At 38.4% G+C, this 17,525-nt stretch overlaps 1 protein-coding gene across 5 annotated transcripts in view; it reads left to right on the top strand.

The window, feature by feature from the left end:
- ARMC8 (armadillo repeat containing 8) overlaps positions 1-17,525 on the top strand; it is a 115,484-nt gene that overhangs the window by 32,812 nt on the left and 65,147 nt on the right. For 4 of the 5 annotated variants that reach the window (XM_066245059.1, XM_066245057.1, XM_066245056.1 and 1 more), the window contains 3 exons: positions 13,522-13,593; positions 15,768-15,910; positions 16,012-16,109. The exons of the other annotated variant lie outside the window; for it this stretch is intronic. In XM_066245059.1, the coding sequence (XP_066101156.1) occupies positions 13,522-13,593; positions 15,768-15,910; positions 16,012-16,109 (313 nt within the window). The remainder of the gene's footprint in view (positions 1-13,521; positions 13,594-15,767; positions 15,911-16,011; positions 16,110-17,525) is intronic. 5 annotated transcript variants of the gene reach the window in all.

The raw sequence follows: 17,525 nt of genomic DNA on the forward strand, positions 1-17,525 counted from the left end.
CACATCTCAGTTTATAGAAACAGGATGGTATTTCTTATTTTCTCATTATGTTAACTTTGCTTTTGTAATAGGAGACTTTATCAGCCCCTTTTAGACTAGTTTCATTATTACCCGGAAATGTGGTAAATCCATCCGTTAAATCAGTTTAGGTTATACTTATATACACAAATTAGTTGAGGGCATAGGTTTAATACTTCTTAAAATGGCAGACACTACACACACATAACCAGATACTGTATCTTGATAATTCTAGAAATCATTAGGTGATTTAATCTACTCATCTAAATTAAGAATCACTTAAGATTCCTCAATAGTTTAGTTGAAAATGTCAGATACATTAAGTGCTTAATAAATGATAGTAGATGATGTTTTTATCACTGCTATGTGGTTATTGAGAATAGCTAAGTTTATCAATCAAGGATTTTAGATAGAAGAATTGTATCTTGAGTTGTATCTGACATGAATAGCCAATCTTTTTTTTTTCCCTGAAGTGAGAAACGGGAGGCAGAGAGACAGACTCCCGCATGCACCTGACCAAGATCCACCTGGCAAGCCCACTAGGGGGTGATGCTGTGCCCATCTGGGGCGTCACTCCGTTCAACCAGAGCCATTCTAGCGCCTGAGGCAGAGGCCATGCAGCCATCCTCAGCGCCCAGGCCAACCTTGCTCCAATGAAGCCTTGGCTGTGGGAGGGGAAGAAAGAGACAGAGAAAGGAGAGGAGGAAGGGTGGAGAAGCAACTGGGTGCTTCTCCTGTGTGTCCTGGCTGGGAATCGAACCCAGAACTTCCACACATGAGGCCAGCATTCTACCACTGAGCCAATCGGCCAGGGATGAATAGCTAATTTGAGTGTTACTTGTCAATTTCAGAAAAAAAAATTTTATTGACCAAAGAATACTATAGCTTCTTGAAAGTTGATAAAATATCAAATGAAGCATTAAAAAATTGGGAAGAATGCATTATAACAATCAGTTAAAGTATAGTTTGATAGCCTTAGTACCTCTTTAAATCCTATCAAGTCTCAGACACTTGTCAGAAGAGTTTTTGTGAAGGGATGATGGAGTGGAAAGCATATGGGTTTTGGAGTTGGGCAACAATAGATTCAATTCCTGGTTCTGGCATTTTGTAGTGGAGTCCTTGCCTAGCTCTGTGCTTCATCGTCTGTAAAGTGAGAGTAATGTTGCCCATCTTGCCAAGTTGTAAGAATTAAATCAGATATACAAAATTTAGTACCTGGTGTGTTGTGGATACTACAAATTAGCAGAAGACACTACTAGTGATAACACATTCTAGTAAACATCATTGCTACTTATAATACTAAAGTCTGTTTATAGTTTGAAAGAGCGGATCACCCAGAGTCATTTCATTTTATATCAGAACGAAACTGGCCTTATAGAGCTGTGTGTAGTGTGATTTGGTAAGGCTTATGTTTCCCCAGAGAGAAATATTTATTGTTTCTGATGTAATTCTTTCCTGAACTTAGGAACTGCCTGAAACTTATTTAATATATAGTCAAGAGAATAAGTAAATTATACTTTTATTTTTAAGTAACCTTGTCTAATACTGGAATAATACAATGTTGATAAGAGGAAAGGGGGAACCAAAAAGAGGTTTATGAAAATAGAGTTCACCATTTTTTTTCTTTTTATACACATTACACAGCCACTATTGAGTCAACCGGAGACCGTTATTAGACCAAAATAAGTAGGTAGAATGGAAGTAGCCACAGAGTGTAAACAACCAAAGGTGGCCTACCAAAAGACAGAGACTGAAGTAATAGGTGCTTTGACTACAAAATATCCCATTGGAAAGATAAAAGAATTGACAACGAGTTTTAGCACAAAGCAACCAGAGTTTTTATCATTTTTCGAGCTATACTAGTAAACTTATTTTTCTCAATAAGATTGTGAACATACTAGCAGGAAAACAAAAACTAAAGAAGTTCTGGGTGAATAGTGAGTTTCATCATGGCCTATAACTAATCTATTCAGCTGAATTATAGGCATATAGCCTTACTCATAAATGTAGGGAACGTCTTTGTAGACAACATCATAAAAGGACCATTTTTCTACTCAGTGAGTATGCCCTTGTTGAAAAATACATACTATTAAGCATAAGAACTGCTTAATTTCAGTTGTTGAAGAATGAGTTATCTAGAGATAAAATTTTTGTTAGTAGTATAATATTTAGCATAAATTTGAATGACCCTATTGTATCAAAGGTTTGAATATAGAATCAGCTCCTAAAAAAAGCAAAGTTTCAAATACATAATTGAATAGAAAAATCTTTAGATATGGAATAATATATGAGCAGAATAGGGAGGACAGTTGGGTAGGTCATAAACTATGTAGCCTTTGCAAGTATAACAAAGTAGGTTTATCAGATAAACTATTCTGCACAGCAAATTCTGAGTTTCCTCTAATGTGGACATCTGCATATGCCTTAAAACAATTACAGGATATTTTTTAGTGAAGTTACTATGATATAAGCTCAACCATGTTAAATCTTATAGTTGAAGAATAACTCTTCAAATGTTTTTATAAATCATGAATCAAAGCTGCTTAAATACTGTTTTTGTTTGTTTCTATGTATATCAAAATTAGAGCACCTGACCTGTTTTTTACATTAATGATTATCCATGAAAAGATCAGCAGATATCCCTGTGTAGTCCTATGTTGATATTCCCTGCGTTGAAAGGCAAAAGATGATATAAGCAAATATGACTGGCTTTCTAGTTTCCAAGTGAATAGAAACACAATTAAAGAAGATCTCTTTGGTAAACTAAGGCAGACAATTGTGGATACTATAGAATTGTTGCGTAGTTTCACCAAGTGGCCATTTCTAAAAAGTGTCTTCTGAAGTATTTTAATGTACTGATAAAATAAGTTTATTTTGGTAATGATTACTTGATTTTCCAGGAAGTTATGTACCTCTTGTTTCAGTAGGATACAGACAGGTTCCATTTTCTTTTCTTTTTTTTGTGACAGAGACAGAGAGGGGGACCGATAGGAAGAGACAGACCAGAATGTAGAGATGAGAAACATCAATTCTTTGTTGTGGCACCTTAGTTTCTCATTCATTGCTTTCTCATATGTGCCTTGACTGAGGGGCTACAGCAGACCGAGTGAATGACCCCTTGCTCAAGCCAGTGACCTTGGGCTCAAGCTGGTGAGCCTTGCTCAAACCAGATGAGCCCGCACTCAAGCTGGCCACCTTGGGGTTTCAAACCTGGGTCCTCCGCATTCCAGTCCGATGCTCTATCCACTGCACCACCACCTGGTGAGGCAGATTCTATTTTCTTTCATGAGCTAAAGATATGAGCTCCCACAAAATGAAGCCTTTGGTTTTTATATGTATTTTTTTTGTTGTTTTTGAGAGAGGCAGGGAGAGAGAGACAGGAACATTGAACTGCTCCTGTATGTGCCCCACCTGGGGAATCAAACTGGCAACCTCCATGCTTCAGGACGACACCCCAGTCAACCGAGCTATTCACCAGGACTTAATTTCTTTTCTTTTTTTTTCTTTTCAGAAGGGAGAGAGAGGGGAGGGGGAAGAGAAGCATTTATTTGTTGTTCCACTCAGTCATGCACTCATTGGTTTCTTTCCATGTGTGCTCTGATCAGGGATCAAACTCGCAACCTTGTTGTTTCAGGATGACACTCATAACCAACTGAGCTAACCCGCCAGGGCATACAGCTTTTGGTTTTTAAGAAATTTTAAGTTAAAGGTAAGTTTTAGGATAATTCAAAAGAAATATTCTAAAAAAGAAATAAGAAATATATAAATGTATACACATATATGTTTATATATATCTATGTATTCCCTTAATACTTTTAATCAGTTTTAAAAAGTGTTATAGGTAAGCATAAACAAAGATGACTTTAATACCAAATGAAATGAAGTATTCTGAGTTCTTACTTGTCTAAAACTATATATTCTGAGACTGTTCAGTCAGAGATTTATGATTTAAAGACTGGCAAGATTCTCCAGAAATAACTAGATCAAACTGACATAGATTTTACATATAGGTAGATAATATATGGTATTAACTTTGATATCAAGAATATCTGGCCTGACCTGTGGTGGCACAGTGGATAAAGCAACGACTTGGAATGCTGAGGTTGCCGGTTTGAAACCGTGGGCTTGCTCGGTCAAGGCACATATGGGAGTTGATGCTTCCTGCTCCTCCCCCTTCTCTCTCTTTCTCTCTCTCTCCCCTCTCTAAAATGAATAAATCTTTAAAAAAAAAGAATATAGGCCCTGGCCGGTTGGCTCAGTGGTAGAGCGTTGGCCTGGCGTGCAGAAGTCCTGGGTTCGATTCCCGGCCAGGGCACACAGGAGAAGCGCCCATCTGCTTCTCCACCCCTCCCCCTCTCCTTCCTCTCTGTCTCTCTCTTCCCCTCCTGCAGCGAGGCTCCATTGGAGCAAGGATGGCCCGGGCGCTGGGGATGGCTCCTTGGCCTCTGCCCCAGGTGCTAGAGTGGCTCTGGTCGCAACAGAGCGACACCCTGGAGGGGCAGAGCATCGCCCCCTGGTGGGCAGAGTGTCGCCCCCTGGTGGGTGTGCCGGTGGATCCTGGTTGGGCGCATGCGGGAGTCTGTCTGACTGTCTCTCCCTGTCTCCAGCTTCAGAAAAATACAAAAAAAACCATCAACAAATAAAAAAAAAGAATATATATATATATATATATTTGTATACATGTATACATCTTTATATTTCTAAACCACTTAACTGTATGCTGCCATGTTATTCCACAATGCTCTAACACATTTTTGATCTTTGGAATGATTACCTATATAAAAAATATTTATTACAATTTTGGCCTTTATTAATGCTATTGTTAAATTGCACTCTTCATTATTGGAAAATGTCAGGTGATTTATAATCATATATTGGTAAAATGAAGAATTAAATACAGTAACTCCTAACTTTTGAGCAAGTATTTATACAAATTGGAACTTTATCTGACACTACATACATTTAAAAAAATCTACACCATGGGGTAATTTGTTTACAAAAATGAACTAAATTACTGTCAATTCTCAGTTCTGTTCAATTTATACTTATAGTAGTTACACAATAAATGGCTGAGTTGACTTTGAAGTTCACTATAAATTTCTCAAGTGCCTCCTGAATCAAAGTTTTATGTTAAAAAATAACTAGTTATTTTTGATAATCTATTGATCGTCATTATCAAATTCTTTTAAAATTGCCAGAGGGAGGGTAGGAAAAGAGGTCGAGGAGGGTACAGGGGATAATTGGGGATGAGCAGAGGCTTGACTTGGGATGATGAACACAAAATACATGTACAGATGGTGTGTTGTAGAATTGTGCACCCGAAACCTCTATAATTTGTTAACCAGTGTCACCCAGTAACTCAATAAAAAGTAAAGTAATGACAATTCACATATGGCAATGGTAACTTTAATTGGAATATGACTGTTATCTCATTTCCTAATCATGCTGGATAATAGAAAACTTACTGTACTCGGATGTTTAAATATTCTCCAAAAAGGACATCATGATAATTATAATTACAAGGACAGAGCAGTGAGTATATTTGTAATTTTCCAAGTCCAAATAATTTTGTAAGTTGTTTACCATATTGCTTTATTCTAGCTATTTTCTCTTTATTTTATGGATGTTCTAATGAACAATGAGTTTTCATAAGTAGATCAGACTTTATACTCAGATTATAGTTTTAGTGTCTAGTGTATTTTTGGCTACTTTATACCTATTAGACCAAGAATGAATGTACAGGCTTCCAAACAAGAGCTTCAGGTAAGCGAAAAGTAATACTGGTTCAGAATGAAAATGACACAGTGGATCTTTTAGCTTCAGGCTCCTACCTTTAATAATTTTAAAGATAATTTTACATTTTTAGATAATATGTTTTAACCTAAAACTTAGGCTTTTGATTGTTAAAAATAAGTAAAAAACCTGATTGACTGAAACTTTGTTTCTCCAGCAGATCTGGATCCCGATTCTTCTTCTTTTTTTAACTTTTCCTGCTGTTTTAATGGCACTGTGAATGTTTATGTTCTCTCTTGTTTTTGATCACCATCATAATACTCTTAATTAGGACATATGCTATTATTGTAGGCACTGTCTGTGTTGTTTTAATATTTAAGCCCTTTTTCTTTACCACACTAAAAATTAATCTCTTTCAGAGCCAAGGAAAGAAATAGAAAGGTTACCTTCTATGTGCCATTAGATGCTTCTTGAGTTCATTTATTTATTGGAAAATATTTTTTAAAAGCAGGCAAATTTAAGATTCTAGGTAGATTTTAGCTAAAAACGTTCTCTGACAAATGTATGTTTATAACATCTTAATCTTGGATCTTTTCCAATCCTCAGAGTGGGATATCCCCAAGGCTTACTTTTTTCACTTTTCTATCTGGATATTCTTCTCACTTCTAAGATAATTCAGTGTGTCGAAAATTAAGTGAGATCCTTGTCTTGCTAGGGGATTTATTCTCCAAGCTTCCTAGTGTTCTTTGCACCCAGGCACCCAGACTTGAAGAATTTATCACTCAAGATGTCACATATAACATTTCCTGTACCTATCAAATCACCTTGTTAACTGCTTCCTCACAAATCCTTTGTATTAATGATTCCTATGGTTGCCAGCCCCCAATAAGTGTCACAGAACTAGATACCTGGATAGACTAATTCTTTCGACAAACATTTGTTGAATGCCTACCAGGAGCTAGGCATTGTGCTAGTATGAGAATTATATAAGGATGAATAATGTAGTCACTGTTCTAGAGGGTCCAAAAGTCTAGAGAAGGAGACAGATAACAAAAGACACAATCCGCCATAGTTTGATTAGCGAATGCTATGATAATGATAAGTGCAAGGGGTCTTGGGACCACAAAGGAAGGGCATTAGTCATTTAGTTGTCTCTCTTGGCTTCAGTAATATCTGCATTCCAATCCATTCCACATTCAGCTTATCTTCCTTAGTCATTGCCGCCTTCATGTTCATTTTTAGATGAAAAACATGATTGCTTCTTAATCTGCCTCCCTTTAGTTTGTCTGTTTGCCTTATCAACTTTTCTTATTTTATGTTCCATGCCATTTTAAAGGGAATATTCTTTTCAATCCAGGCTCCTCATACAATTCCAGAAATATGACATTTTTATTTTCAATACAGTCTTCTATGAATAACTTTTCTTTTTGCCTTCCCTATCCACTTATCTATATTCTGGCCATTTTCTAAGGTTCATCTTAAGATCTCACCATTGCCTCAAAACCTGTTACATTTGTCTTTTTATCTACTTTTCTTACCCCATAAGCACTTAATTTATAATATAGCCTTCCATTGTTAGTGTTATTTTTGTCTTTCCAAGGAAATTTTCAACCCTTTAGATCAGGCATCCCATTATATTGTATGATGTTTTTGTATTCTTCATAGAGCCTAGCACATGCTAAGCTCAGAAATAACTGTTGAATTTCAGTAGTCTATAAGTAGGGCATTTCTCCCTCAACATTATAAGTTAGTAGACATGATGCACAGAGAGAAAAGACAGCCATATTAATGAACATGAAGGCAAAAACTGGAGTGGTCAATACCAGCCAAGTAATGCCAAGGATTGTGGCCACCACTGTAACCGCAGGACAAGCCCAAAATAGGCCTGTCCTGTTTAATGAGATACTGAGTTGCTTTTCAGAGACAACAGACCAAAACCAAAAGATGTGCCTTGGAAATGTACACAGAGGAGAGAATTTTCACCTCCAGCTGCACCCAGAACCAAAGTCTCATTTCTCACCCCCCTCACACCCACCATGAAACCAAAGGACTGGTGAGACACTGTAGGGACGTAGGCCCAGGAATGGAAAAATGCTGGGTGTCTAGGAACCCAAGTTAACACCAGGTGGCCAGAAGACCTGGAAACCACTGTTCCTCATGCTCAACTGATCAAGGTTTGGCTGCTACACAGCCTTCCTGGGGTGATTGTCATAAGTAACACTGCCTTCTTGCCCCCACAGCACGTGGGCACGATAGTTGTCAAGCAGCTCGAGAGAAAGAAGAAATAACCCCATCATGACATGGAAAATTCCCCTCCCAGAACCCTACACAAGCCCCTCTTTTCAAAAAGCCTGCCTTATTGTGCAAGTCTGCTTTGTCCCCAGCTTGGAAAGCAGTCAAGCAGAGCCAACCCTCAAGCCAGTTCAGACGACCTTCCTTTCCTCCGTGCTGCCTTCCCCTGTGCTTGAGCATAAGCTTAATAAAATGACTGGAAATTAAAAAAGTTGGTAGGCATGAGATTATGTTCCTTTGATCTGAGGAAAGCATATCCTTGACTGAAACTTAGAAATACTTTATTTTGTATAAAAATATAGAATTGAAACACAGGAGGGGAAAGAGAAACGTATTCCCTGAATTCTTTTGTCTTTTTGATTAGGTTGTTCCAAATGCCTGATATGTCAGAAGTAATAGAAAATACTTGGCACAAAAAATACAGGATGAGGCCAGCTATCTCATATATGTGGAGCTCTGAGAAAAGCCCCAAACCTGAGTCTAGCTTCCTCATCTGTAAAGTGGGGTTAATCTTAAAGTTGTGTTTAAGATGAAATAAAATAGTGGACATATAATGATCTGTGAACTTCAAAGCTATATGTAAATCTTGCATAGTTTTATTGTGCTTCTGTCTTAGATAGTAGTTGTGAGTTTGCATTTTACAAAAATATGGATTTCGGTATGGTACATTTGATGTTCAACTGATAGTAACTTCTCTGATAGTTCAGGTCAGGCTGGCTTTGTGGCCTCTCAAGAGACAGATTTCTATCCTAACAAAGTAATGAGTGTATTATGGTAGAGAGCACCTGGAAGGAACATCTAACCCAGACCTGGGAGTTGTCTGGGCGTGCTTCTTAGAGGACGTGACATTGACATCAAAGTTCAGACCTGAAAGATGAATAGTTAGCCCAGGAAGGGTATAAAGGTATGAGGGAGGGGATAAGGAGATGAAAGAATAGCTATGTATGTGTATATATATGTGTGTGTATATATATATGTGTGTGTGTATATATATATATGTGTGTGTGTGCATATATATATATGAACAAGAAGCTTCATCTGGCTAGCTCTGAAATGGAATCCTACATAGTACTTAGATCTGCTGAAGATGGGTATATGTGATAATTGTCATCTCTTTTGATTTTAAATCTTTCATAGAAATGATCTTATAGTAATAGCTGAATAGAATTTATTTGCTGAATATTAACATCTCTTCCTTATCTAGCATAGATATATATTACTGATTAGAGCCAGAGCAAGAATTACTTTCTTTAGACATTGTTTCATTTTTATTAATTGTGTTCTTGTTAGTTTAGATTTACTCTATAACTACCAGCTGACTTCTTTATGTTCTCTTTGCAAACTGTTAAGAAAAACTGGACAATTGGTCTTCAATAGGTTTTTGTTTGCCCTTGTCTGGCATGGTTTTAGATATTTAGAATGTGCTTATATGGTAATGTGGGTATGCCTCATTTCTGTTTAGTTTAGGGATAAATGGGGAGAAATCTGAGGAAATGTTATGATTGGGAGTTCCAGAATAGGGAGAGCATTCAGAATGGCGCTTAGCACAAAAGAGACCCTAAATAAATAGCTGCTGGACAAATGAATGTGTTGCATTCAAATAGGCAGAACACATTAAGAGAAGAGAAGAAGATGAGAGTAAATGGCAAACTGCTAGGTTAGGGTCTATAACAGGGGTCGGGAACCTGAGGCTTGTGAGCCAGATGTGGCTCTTTTGATGGCTGCATCTGGCTCACAGACAAATCTTAATAAAAATAATAATAACGTTAAAAATATAAAACATTCTCATGTATTACAATCCATTCATTTCCTACCACTCATGTTCATGGTTGCGGGTGGCTGGAGCCAATCACAGCTGTCCTCCGGGACAACACCAAATTTTTATTGGATAATGCATAATGTACACCGGAATTACACTTTAAAATATGTGGTGTTCATGGCTCTCTCAGCCAAAAAGGTTCCTGACTCCTGGTCTATAAGCTGATGATTGTGAAGTAAGTCTCTAAGAAAACAGTAGGCATCCATAAGGAAGCAGGAGCCTAGATGTACAGTCTCCCACTACTATGCTTTGTTAAATAAAGCTTTGATATCACATAATTTTAAAATCATATATCAGAGCTTGTTAAAAACCTTAGTAAGCTTCATTCAGCATAGTCTCCATAAACAAAATATACTACTATTATTCCCTGTGAACCATATGAAAGATCTGATGAATAGTTTACACAAAGAGACAGATCAGGCCCTGAAAAATGGACCTAGCCTCAGCCACTGAGCTAATGGAAGAAGACTAGGCAGGTGTACATTATTTGACTTAAGATGTGTGAAACTGCTATTCGAAAACTTGTGGGGAGAATCAGCTTTCAGCAGAGCACTATGCCATACCCTCCTTTTCTACAAGATCATTGTGTTCCTACTGTAGAACTTTTTTTAGGATTGTAACTTTTAGTGTTGGCAAAAAACTCCTTTATATTGTAGAGTTCTAAGAGAGGGGAAGTCAAAGTAGATGCTGGATGAGTATCTAGGGGAGTTTATTTTGAGTTAGTAAGAAATTAATGAGAACTTTTGAGGCTCTATAGCAGTGGTTCTCAAACTTTTTGAAGTTGGGACACATTTAAAATCCTACAAATAATTGTAGGCACACTATATACAAATTTCTGAGAAATATGTTATAATAATTAAGTCAAGTATTAAAGAAAAAATATAAAGTCCAAGTGTGCTTTTATAGTAATTAAACAAAATAAATAGAACAAAATTAAATTTATTCTGACATTAAAAAACATTTTTATGTTACATTTTTTGTTATGCTTTTTAGAATTCGTAAAAAAGGGGGGTAAAAATATAAAAACAATTAAAAAGTTATCTTTTTATATATATATATCAATAGATACATTCTTAGTAAGATATAGTAAATTTGGCAGGTCCTGGTGCGAATATGTTAATTTTTTTATTCTTGTGTTTATGAAAAACATGAGCCTGATGTGTCCTAGCGATTTCTTCAATTTTTGGGCATATATTTGAAAGGCATACTCTCATTTCCTCATCAATACATTGAAGAATTTCTCTCTTTTTACTCTTAATTGTGTTGAGTGCAGAAAACCCCCACCATACATATCATCTTAACTTTACACCTAACAAAGGATAGAAGAAACTTGCCTCCGGTCTTTCCGGGGAACATGGGGGGTTGTATAAACAATCCAGCACCACAGCTTAACAGCCTTTTGCAACCTAGTCAGGCAAGTGAGGTGGGGGGTTGGGCAGACTGTCAGCTTACATCCAATTCCCCACACCTCTGTCCCTCAAAAATCTAGACTGCAAAAACCCTGTTGGTTTTTTGGTCCCCAACAGGCACATACTTCTCTGGAATACCATAGGGCACACCTGGAAATCTTCTATGGCACACCAGTGCACCCTGGCATACACTTTGAGAACCACTGCTCTATAGCAATGTCCTTATGGCTGTCAGACTTGGCTTCCCCTTATATTTTGTAACATCCTCGGTACTGTGGTGAAATTAAATCCATAGTAATATAACCTACTCACATATGTAACTCTCAAAATAATGCCTTCCCTCCATATAATATAAAGGAGAAATTAAAAAGAAGGCAATTTATTCTTTGAATATATGTACCCTGATTTATTGATGTCACCCCATTAAAATTAATAAAAATTTATTTATTAAAAAAAAGAAGGCAATTTATAATGTTTTGATATTTACGGTAAATGCTTGGGTGTGACAGTGTTAGAAAACTTAATGAAGCTGTATAAATGCAAGGGCTACAAATGAGGACTGATGGAGGTGTACGGTATTGGTGCTTCACATACCATGGGTACCACTGTGCTAGTGATCTGATTTTTCGAATGAAGTCTTAACAAAAAGTATAATCTCTCTTATTTATACAGGCCAGGTCCAATGCTTAAAACTTTAATTTATTTTTTTTTATATATTATTTATAAATATATTTTTTATATATATTGGAAGCTGGAAATGGGGAGAGACATTCAGACTCCCGCATGCGCCCGACCGGGATTCACCCGGCACGCCCACCAGGAGCGATGCTCTGCCCCTTCGGGCGTCGCTCTGCCGCGACCAGAGCCACTCTAGCGCCTGGGGCAGAGGCCAAGGAGCCATCCCCAGCGCCCGGGTCATCTTTGTTCCAATGGAGCCTTGGCTGTGGGAGGGGAAGAGAGAGACAGAGAGGAAGGAGGGGGGAGAAGCAAATGGGCGCTTCTCCTATGTGCCCTGGCCGGGAATCGAACCTGGGTCCCCCGCACGCCAGGCCGATGCTCTACCGCTGAGCCAACCGGCCAGGGCCAAAACTTTAATTTTTTTAAAAATGGCAAAAAACTGCTTTCTATTTGTAAAACTATGACCAGAAATTTCCAGACACCTCATAAATTTTTTAGGTGTCCTAGGGGGCTGTATTGCCCTTTTGCCCACTTTGAGAACTACTGCTGTGTAGATCACATAGTGTCCTAGTGTTCTATATTAAGATAGCACTACTACCAATTAGGGTATTTTTCATTAAACATTTTGTTGATAGAACTAGGTTTATTTTGAGCTATTTTTTTTTCTATCTGTTCTTTGGGACTAGCCACATGTTTGTGAACTAACTAGTCACTAGTAAAGATACTCTATCAATAAAATTTTATTCCTGGTGAAGTAAAGATCTGAGTGTAGCTAGAATAAAAATTACTGGTGAATATGTAAGAAATATATAATTTTTTTTCTATTTAAATCTCCTTAAAAGAGAATTGGCTGCTTAAGTAGAAATAGTAATTACAATGTTTTTATTTAATTTTAAAATGTGTGACAGTAGCAGCACAAAGAATGGATGAGGAAATGCAAATATTTATATTATACTTGCAGTGCTCTTACACATGAAATAGGAATAATATCCCTTGAAGATTGTTGAGCTGTGCACATTGCAGACTGTAAAGCAACCACTGAAAAACAACAGAACAAAACTTAAAGGGGTGCAGCTAATAAGGCAATAAAGGAGATAAAGTAGAATCATAAGAAATATTCAGTCCAAAAGAAGTCAGGGAAAAGAGTGAACAAAGTCATTCTCCCTGAAACAAGGTCAGATATGTCCCGTGGGCTGGTTGCTTTTACTCTCTATTTCAGCTCTGTGAGTGAGAAGGTGGTCTGTATTTCTTTATATTCAGGGTTTGGTGGCCTTTTCTGAAGAACTCAGCTTCTCTTTGTATTGGAGGTCTTTTGCAAGTCCTCAGGGTGTCTCCTACTTCCCCCACTCCACAACCCTCCCATTTTACAACTCCCAGGTGCGTTCAGCACCCATTCCATCTGCTTCTCTTTGGCATTCCAGGGGGAAATGGGTCAATACTTTGACTTTGCCACTAACTTCTATACTTGCCAATCCAAGATGTTGCATAATAAAGATAAAGTGGAATGAATTTATGTTTGATTATTTTCTGTGACGTCTCAGTATACCCTACCCTTTTCTCTTCTTAATTCAGAGACATGAAAAATGCTGTAATTGGAAACAATAAGCAGAAAGCCAATCTCATTGTTTTAGGAGCTGTTCCAAGGTATGTTTGCTATCATTCTCTTTTCTGCTATTCATACTAATGCTAATGTATTTCTCATTCTCAACCATAAGACTAATCATTATTTTTCCTGTATTGCCTATCCTTTTTTTTTTTTTTTGTATTTTTCTGAAGTTGGAAACGGGGAGGCAGTCAGACAGACTCCCGCATGCGCCCGACCGGGATCCACCTGGCATGCCCACCAGGGGGCGATGCTCTGCCTATCTGGGGCGTCGCTCTGTTGCAACCAGAGCCATTCTAGCTCCTGAGGCAGAGGCCACAGAGCCATCCTCAGCACCTGGGCCAACTTTGCTCCAATGGAGCCTTGGCTGCAGGAGGGAAAGAGAGAGACAGAGAGGAAGGAGAGGGGGAGGGGTGGAGAAGCAGATGGGCGCTTCTCCTGTGTGCCCTGGCCGGGAATTGAACCCGGAACTCCTGCACGCCAGGCCGATGCTCTACCACTGAGCCAACCGGCCAGGGCCTCGCCTATCCTTTTTTGAAAAGCCTCTTAATTTTCTAAATAAATGTCTTAAGTTATATGAAGCATCTGTAAAAAAAAAAGAAAACAAATTGAAGTGCCAGAGAATGGACTATGAAATGAATGTATGATGACTTTTTGGAAATTCAGGAAGGTCATTGACCCTGCAATAAAAGGATATATTGGGTAGGGAGACACCAGCCTTGATTCATTCTCCCCTATCTACTCAGAGCCCTGGCAGCTTTTGTATGATTAGATGACAGTTTCTCAGGATTCTCAAAAGTCTTTTTATGAATTAAAAAAAGAGAGAGAAAGAAACTAGTTGGTTTTTAATTCTGCTTTTCTTTTTAAAATTTTTTAAATTTGCTGTTTTTTAAGTTAAGAGAAAATTTGATTTCTTCTGTAAATAAACAAGCTTACTTTTGGCAGATAACGACAGTTGTGTTACTTTCTATTTGCCTTTGCTACTCAGAACTAAATTTATGTGCAGTTGCTATAAGTTTTTCATTCAGAAATATTAAATGTTTTTGATTTTTTTCTGTTCTTTTTTATCTTTTTTCCCCCTTTTTTGTATTTTCTGAAGTTGGAAATGGGGAGGCAGTCAGACAGACTCCCACACGTGCCCGACCAGGATCCACCCTGCATGCCCACCAGGGGGCGATGCTCCGCCCATCCGGGGCGTTGCTCTGTTGCAACCAGAGCCATTCTAGTGCCTGAGGTAGAGGCCATGGAGCCATCTTTAGCACCCAGGCCAACTTTGCTCCAATTGAGCCTTGGCTGTGGGAAGGGAAGAGAGAGACAGAGGGGAAGGAGAGGGGGAGGGGTGGAGAAGCAGATGGGCGCTTCTCCTGTGTACCCTGGCTGGGAATTGAACCCAGGACTCCTGCACGCCAGGCCGACGCTCTACCACTGAGCCAACTGGCCAGGGCCTTTTTTATTTTTTGATATGAGGTCAATGGTTGTATTGTATTTATCATGACTAACTTCAAATATGTACTTTGGTAACCATAAAGCACTCAGTAGCCTTTTTTAGGGGGTTAGTGTTCAGTACATAAATATGCTTTAGGGAGCATGAAAATTCTGCCTTAGAATAAGGGAGATGGTCATAGTGATGAGTGATTAGAATTTGGAGAGTAGTTAATTAGCAGGAGGGGCTGGAATGGAAATAGGAGGATTCCGTGACTTCCCAAATGGGAGAATTGTTGAGAGAAGAGGTTCTCTCTTGCTTGAATAGCTTCTCACAAGTCCTCTGAATATTACCTCTAGATTAGACATCTTTGATTTCTGCTAATTCAAGGTCCATTTCTAGTCAGTGTAAGACCCAGCAACACTTGGCATTGATTGTCTTCATATTCTGAACTCGCAGATAATATGGACTGGGTGTTGCTGTTGCTATAGAGACCACTCTGGACAACTTTCAGATTATGTTCTATACCTATCAGATTTTGTAGTTCTGATAAACTCTTGAGATAGTTTTTTTGCTCAAAATGAAGAAAATCTTTCAATTTTTTCTAGATATTTCATTATTAAATTTGTAACTGATAAAACAAATGACCATTTTCTACCCTCTATCATCTTACAAACTGTATTTTTAGTATGTGCATTGCATTGGTAACCATTTTTTGGCACGTTACTTTTAGCTAATTTACTTTTGCTTAAGTTTTTAGTCTCTTCTGTTTACCAAATTCCTTATTTTTAGATTGTTGTACTTGCTTCAGCAAGAAACCTCAAGTACAGAGCTGAAAACAGAATGTGCAGTTGTATTGGGAAGTCTTGCTATGGGTACTGAAAACAATGTCAAGTCTCTACTAGATTGCCATATTATCCCTGCCTTACTACAAGGTATGTAGGGAAGTCATTTTTGTACAAATAAGAATTAGACTCAGTTGCAATTTTAACAAGGAGCTGAAAAGATGAGCCTCAAATCTATTTTCTATTAATAGGACTATTGTCCCCAGACCTGAAGTTCATCGAAGCTTGCCTCCGATGCCTGCGCACCATCTTTACCAGTCCTGTCACTCCAGAGGAGTTATTGTATACAGTGAGTTTAGATGTTTTTGAATCATCAGTTAAATTTCACTACCATCATGCTTCTAATTTGCTTAGCATCTCAAGGCTAAACTGTGTTACATTATTTTTAAAAAGTCTTGAAGTACTTGAGTTCTTGCTAATTTGTAAATATCAAATGATCTAGGTTTTGTAAAGAAGTGAAAGATGGTCTCAGACTTTGAGGAATTGATAAGCTGGGTTTTTTTAAGACTCATTTTTATCTCGCCTGACCAGGCGGTGGCACAGTGGATAGAGCATCAGACTGGGATGCGGAGGACCCAGGTTTGAGACTCCGAGGTCGCCAGCTTGAGCGTGAGCTCATCTGGTTTGAGCAAAGCTCACCAGCTTGGACCCAAGGTCACTGGCTTGAGCAAGAGGTTACTCGGTCTGCTGAAGCCCCTTGGTCAAGGCACATATGAGAAAGCAATCAGTGAACAACTAAAGTGCCACAACGAGAAACTGATGATTGATGCTTCTCATCTCTCTCCGTTCCTGTCTGTCTGTCCCTATCTGTCCCTCTCTCTGACTCTCTCTCTGTCTCTGTTAAAAAAAAAATTGTTTAAGACTCATTTTTATCTCTTACTATATACAAGAGTTACAGCAATATACAGTGTGTCCCTAAAGTCATGGTGCACTTTTGACTGGTCACAGGAAAGCAACAAAAGACAACAGAAATGTGAAATCTGTACCAAATAAAAGGAAAACTCTCCCAGTTTCATACCTATTCAGTGCAGTTTGATGTGGGCTCACGCACAGATTTTTTAGGGCTCCTTAGGTAGCTATCCCGTATAGCCTCTACAGACTTGTCACTGACTGATGGCCTACCAGAACGGGGTTTCTCCACCAAACTGCCGGTTTCCTTCAACTGCTTCTTCCACTGAGTAATGTTATTCCTATGTGGTGGCGCTTCATTATAAACGTGCCGATATTCTCGTTGCACTCTGGTCATGGATTCAAATTTAGCAAGCCACAGAACACACTGAACTTTCCTCTGTACCGTCCACATCTCGACTGGCATGGCTGTGGGCTGCTCCTCTGTATACACGGTGTTATGTCATCATCTGCGCATGCGCACATGCTGCCATATCATCCTACAGAAACTGGGAGGGTTTTCCTTTTATTTGGTGCAGATTTCACATTTCTATCGTCTTTTGTTGCTTTCCTGTGACCGGTCAAAAGTGCACCATGACTTTACGGACACACTGTATTTAATGCTAAATGAGTGATAGGGAGTTCTCACTCTAGGTTAAATCCAGCAGAGAAGATGTTATAGAGAAGCTAGAATTTGACCTGGGTCTTGAATAATAGATATAATTTAGAGAGTAAAGTGACCAGTCTAGGAAATATCTGTGTAAGAAAGTATGCAAGATGTTGGGTAGGAGAGTCTAATGTAGGAAGAGCAGCAGTA

This window comes from Saccopteryx bilineata, chromosome 10 (assembly GCF_036850765.1).
Source record: "Saccopteryx bilineata isolate mSacBil1 chromosome 10, mSacBil1_pri_phased_curated, whole genome shotgun sequence".
NCBI classification, from domain to species: Eukaryota; Metazoa; Chordata; class Mammalia; order Chiroptera; family Emballonuridae; genus Saccopteryx; species Saccopteryx bilineata.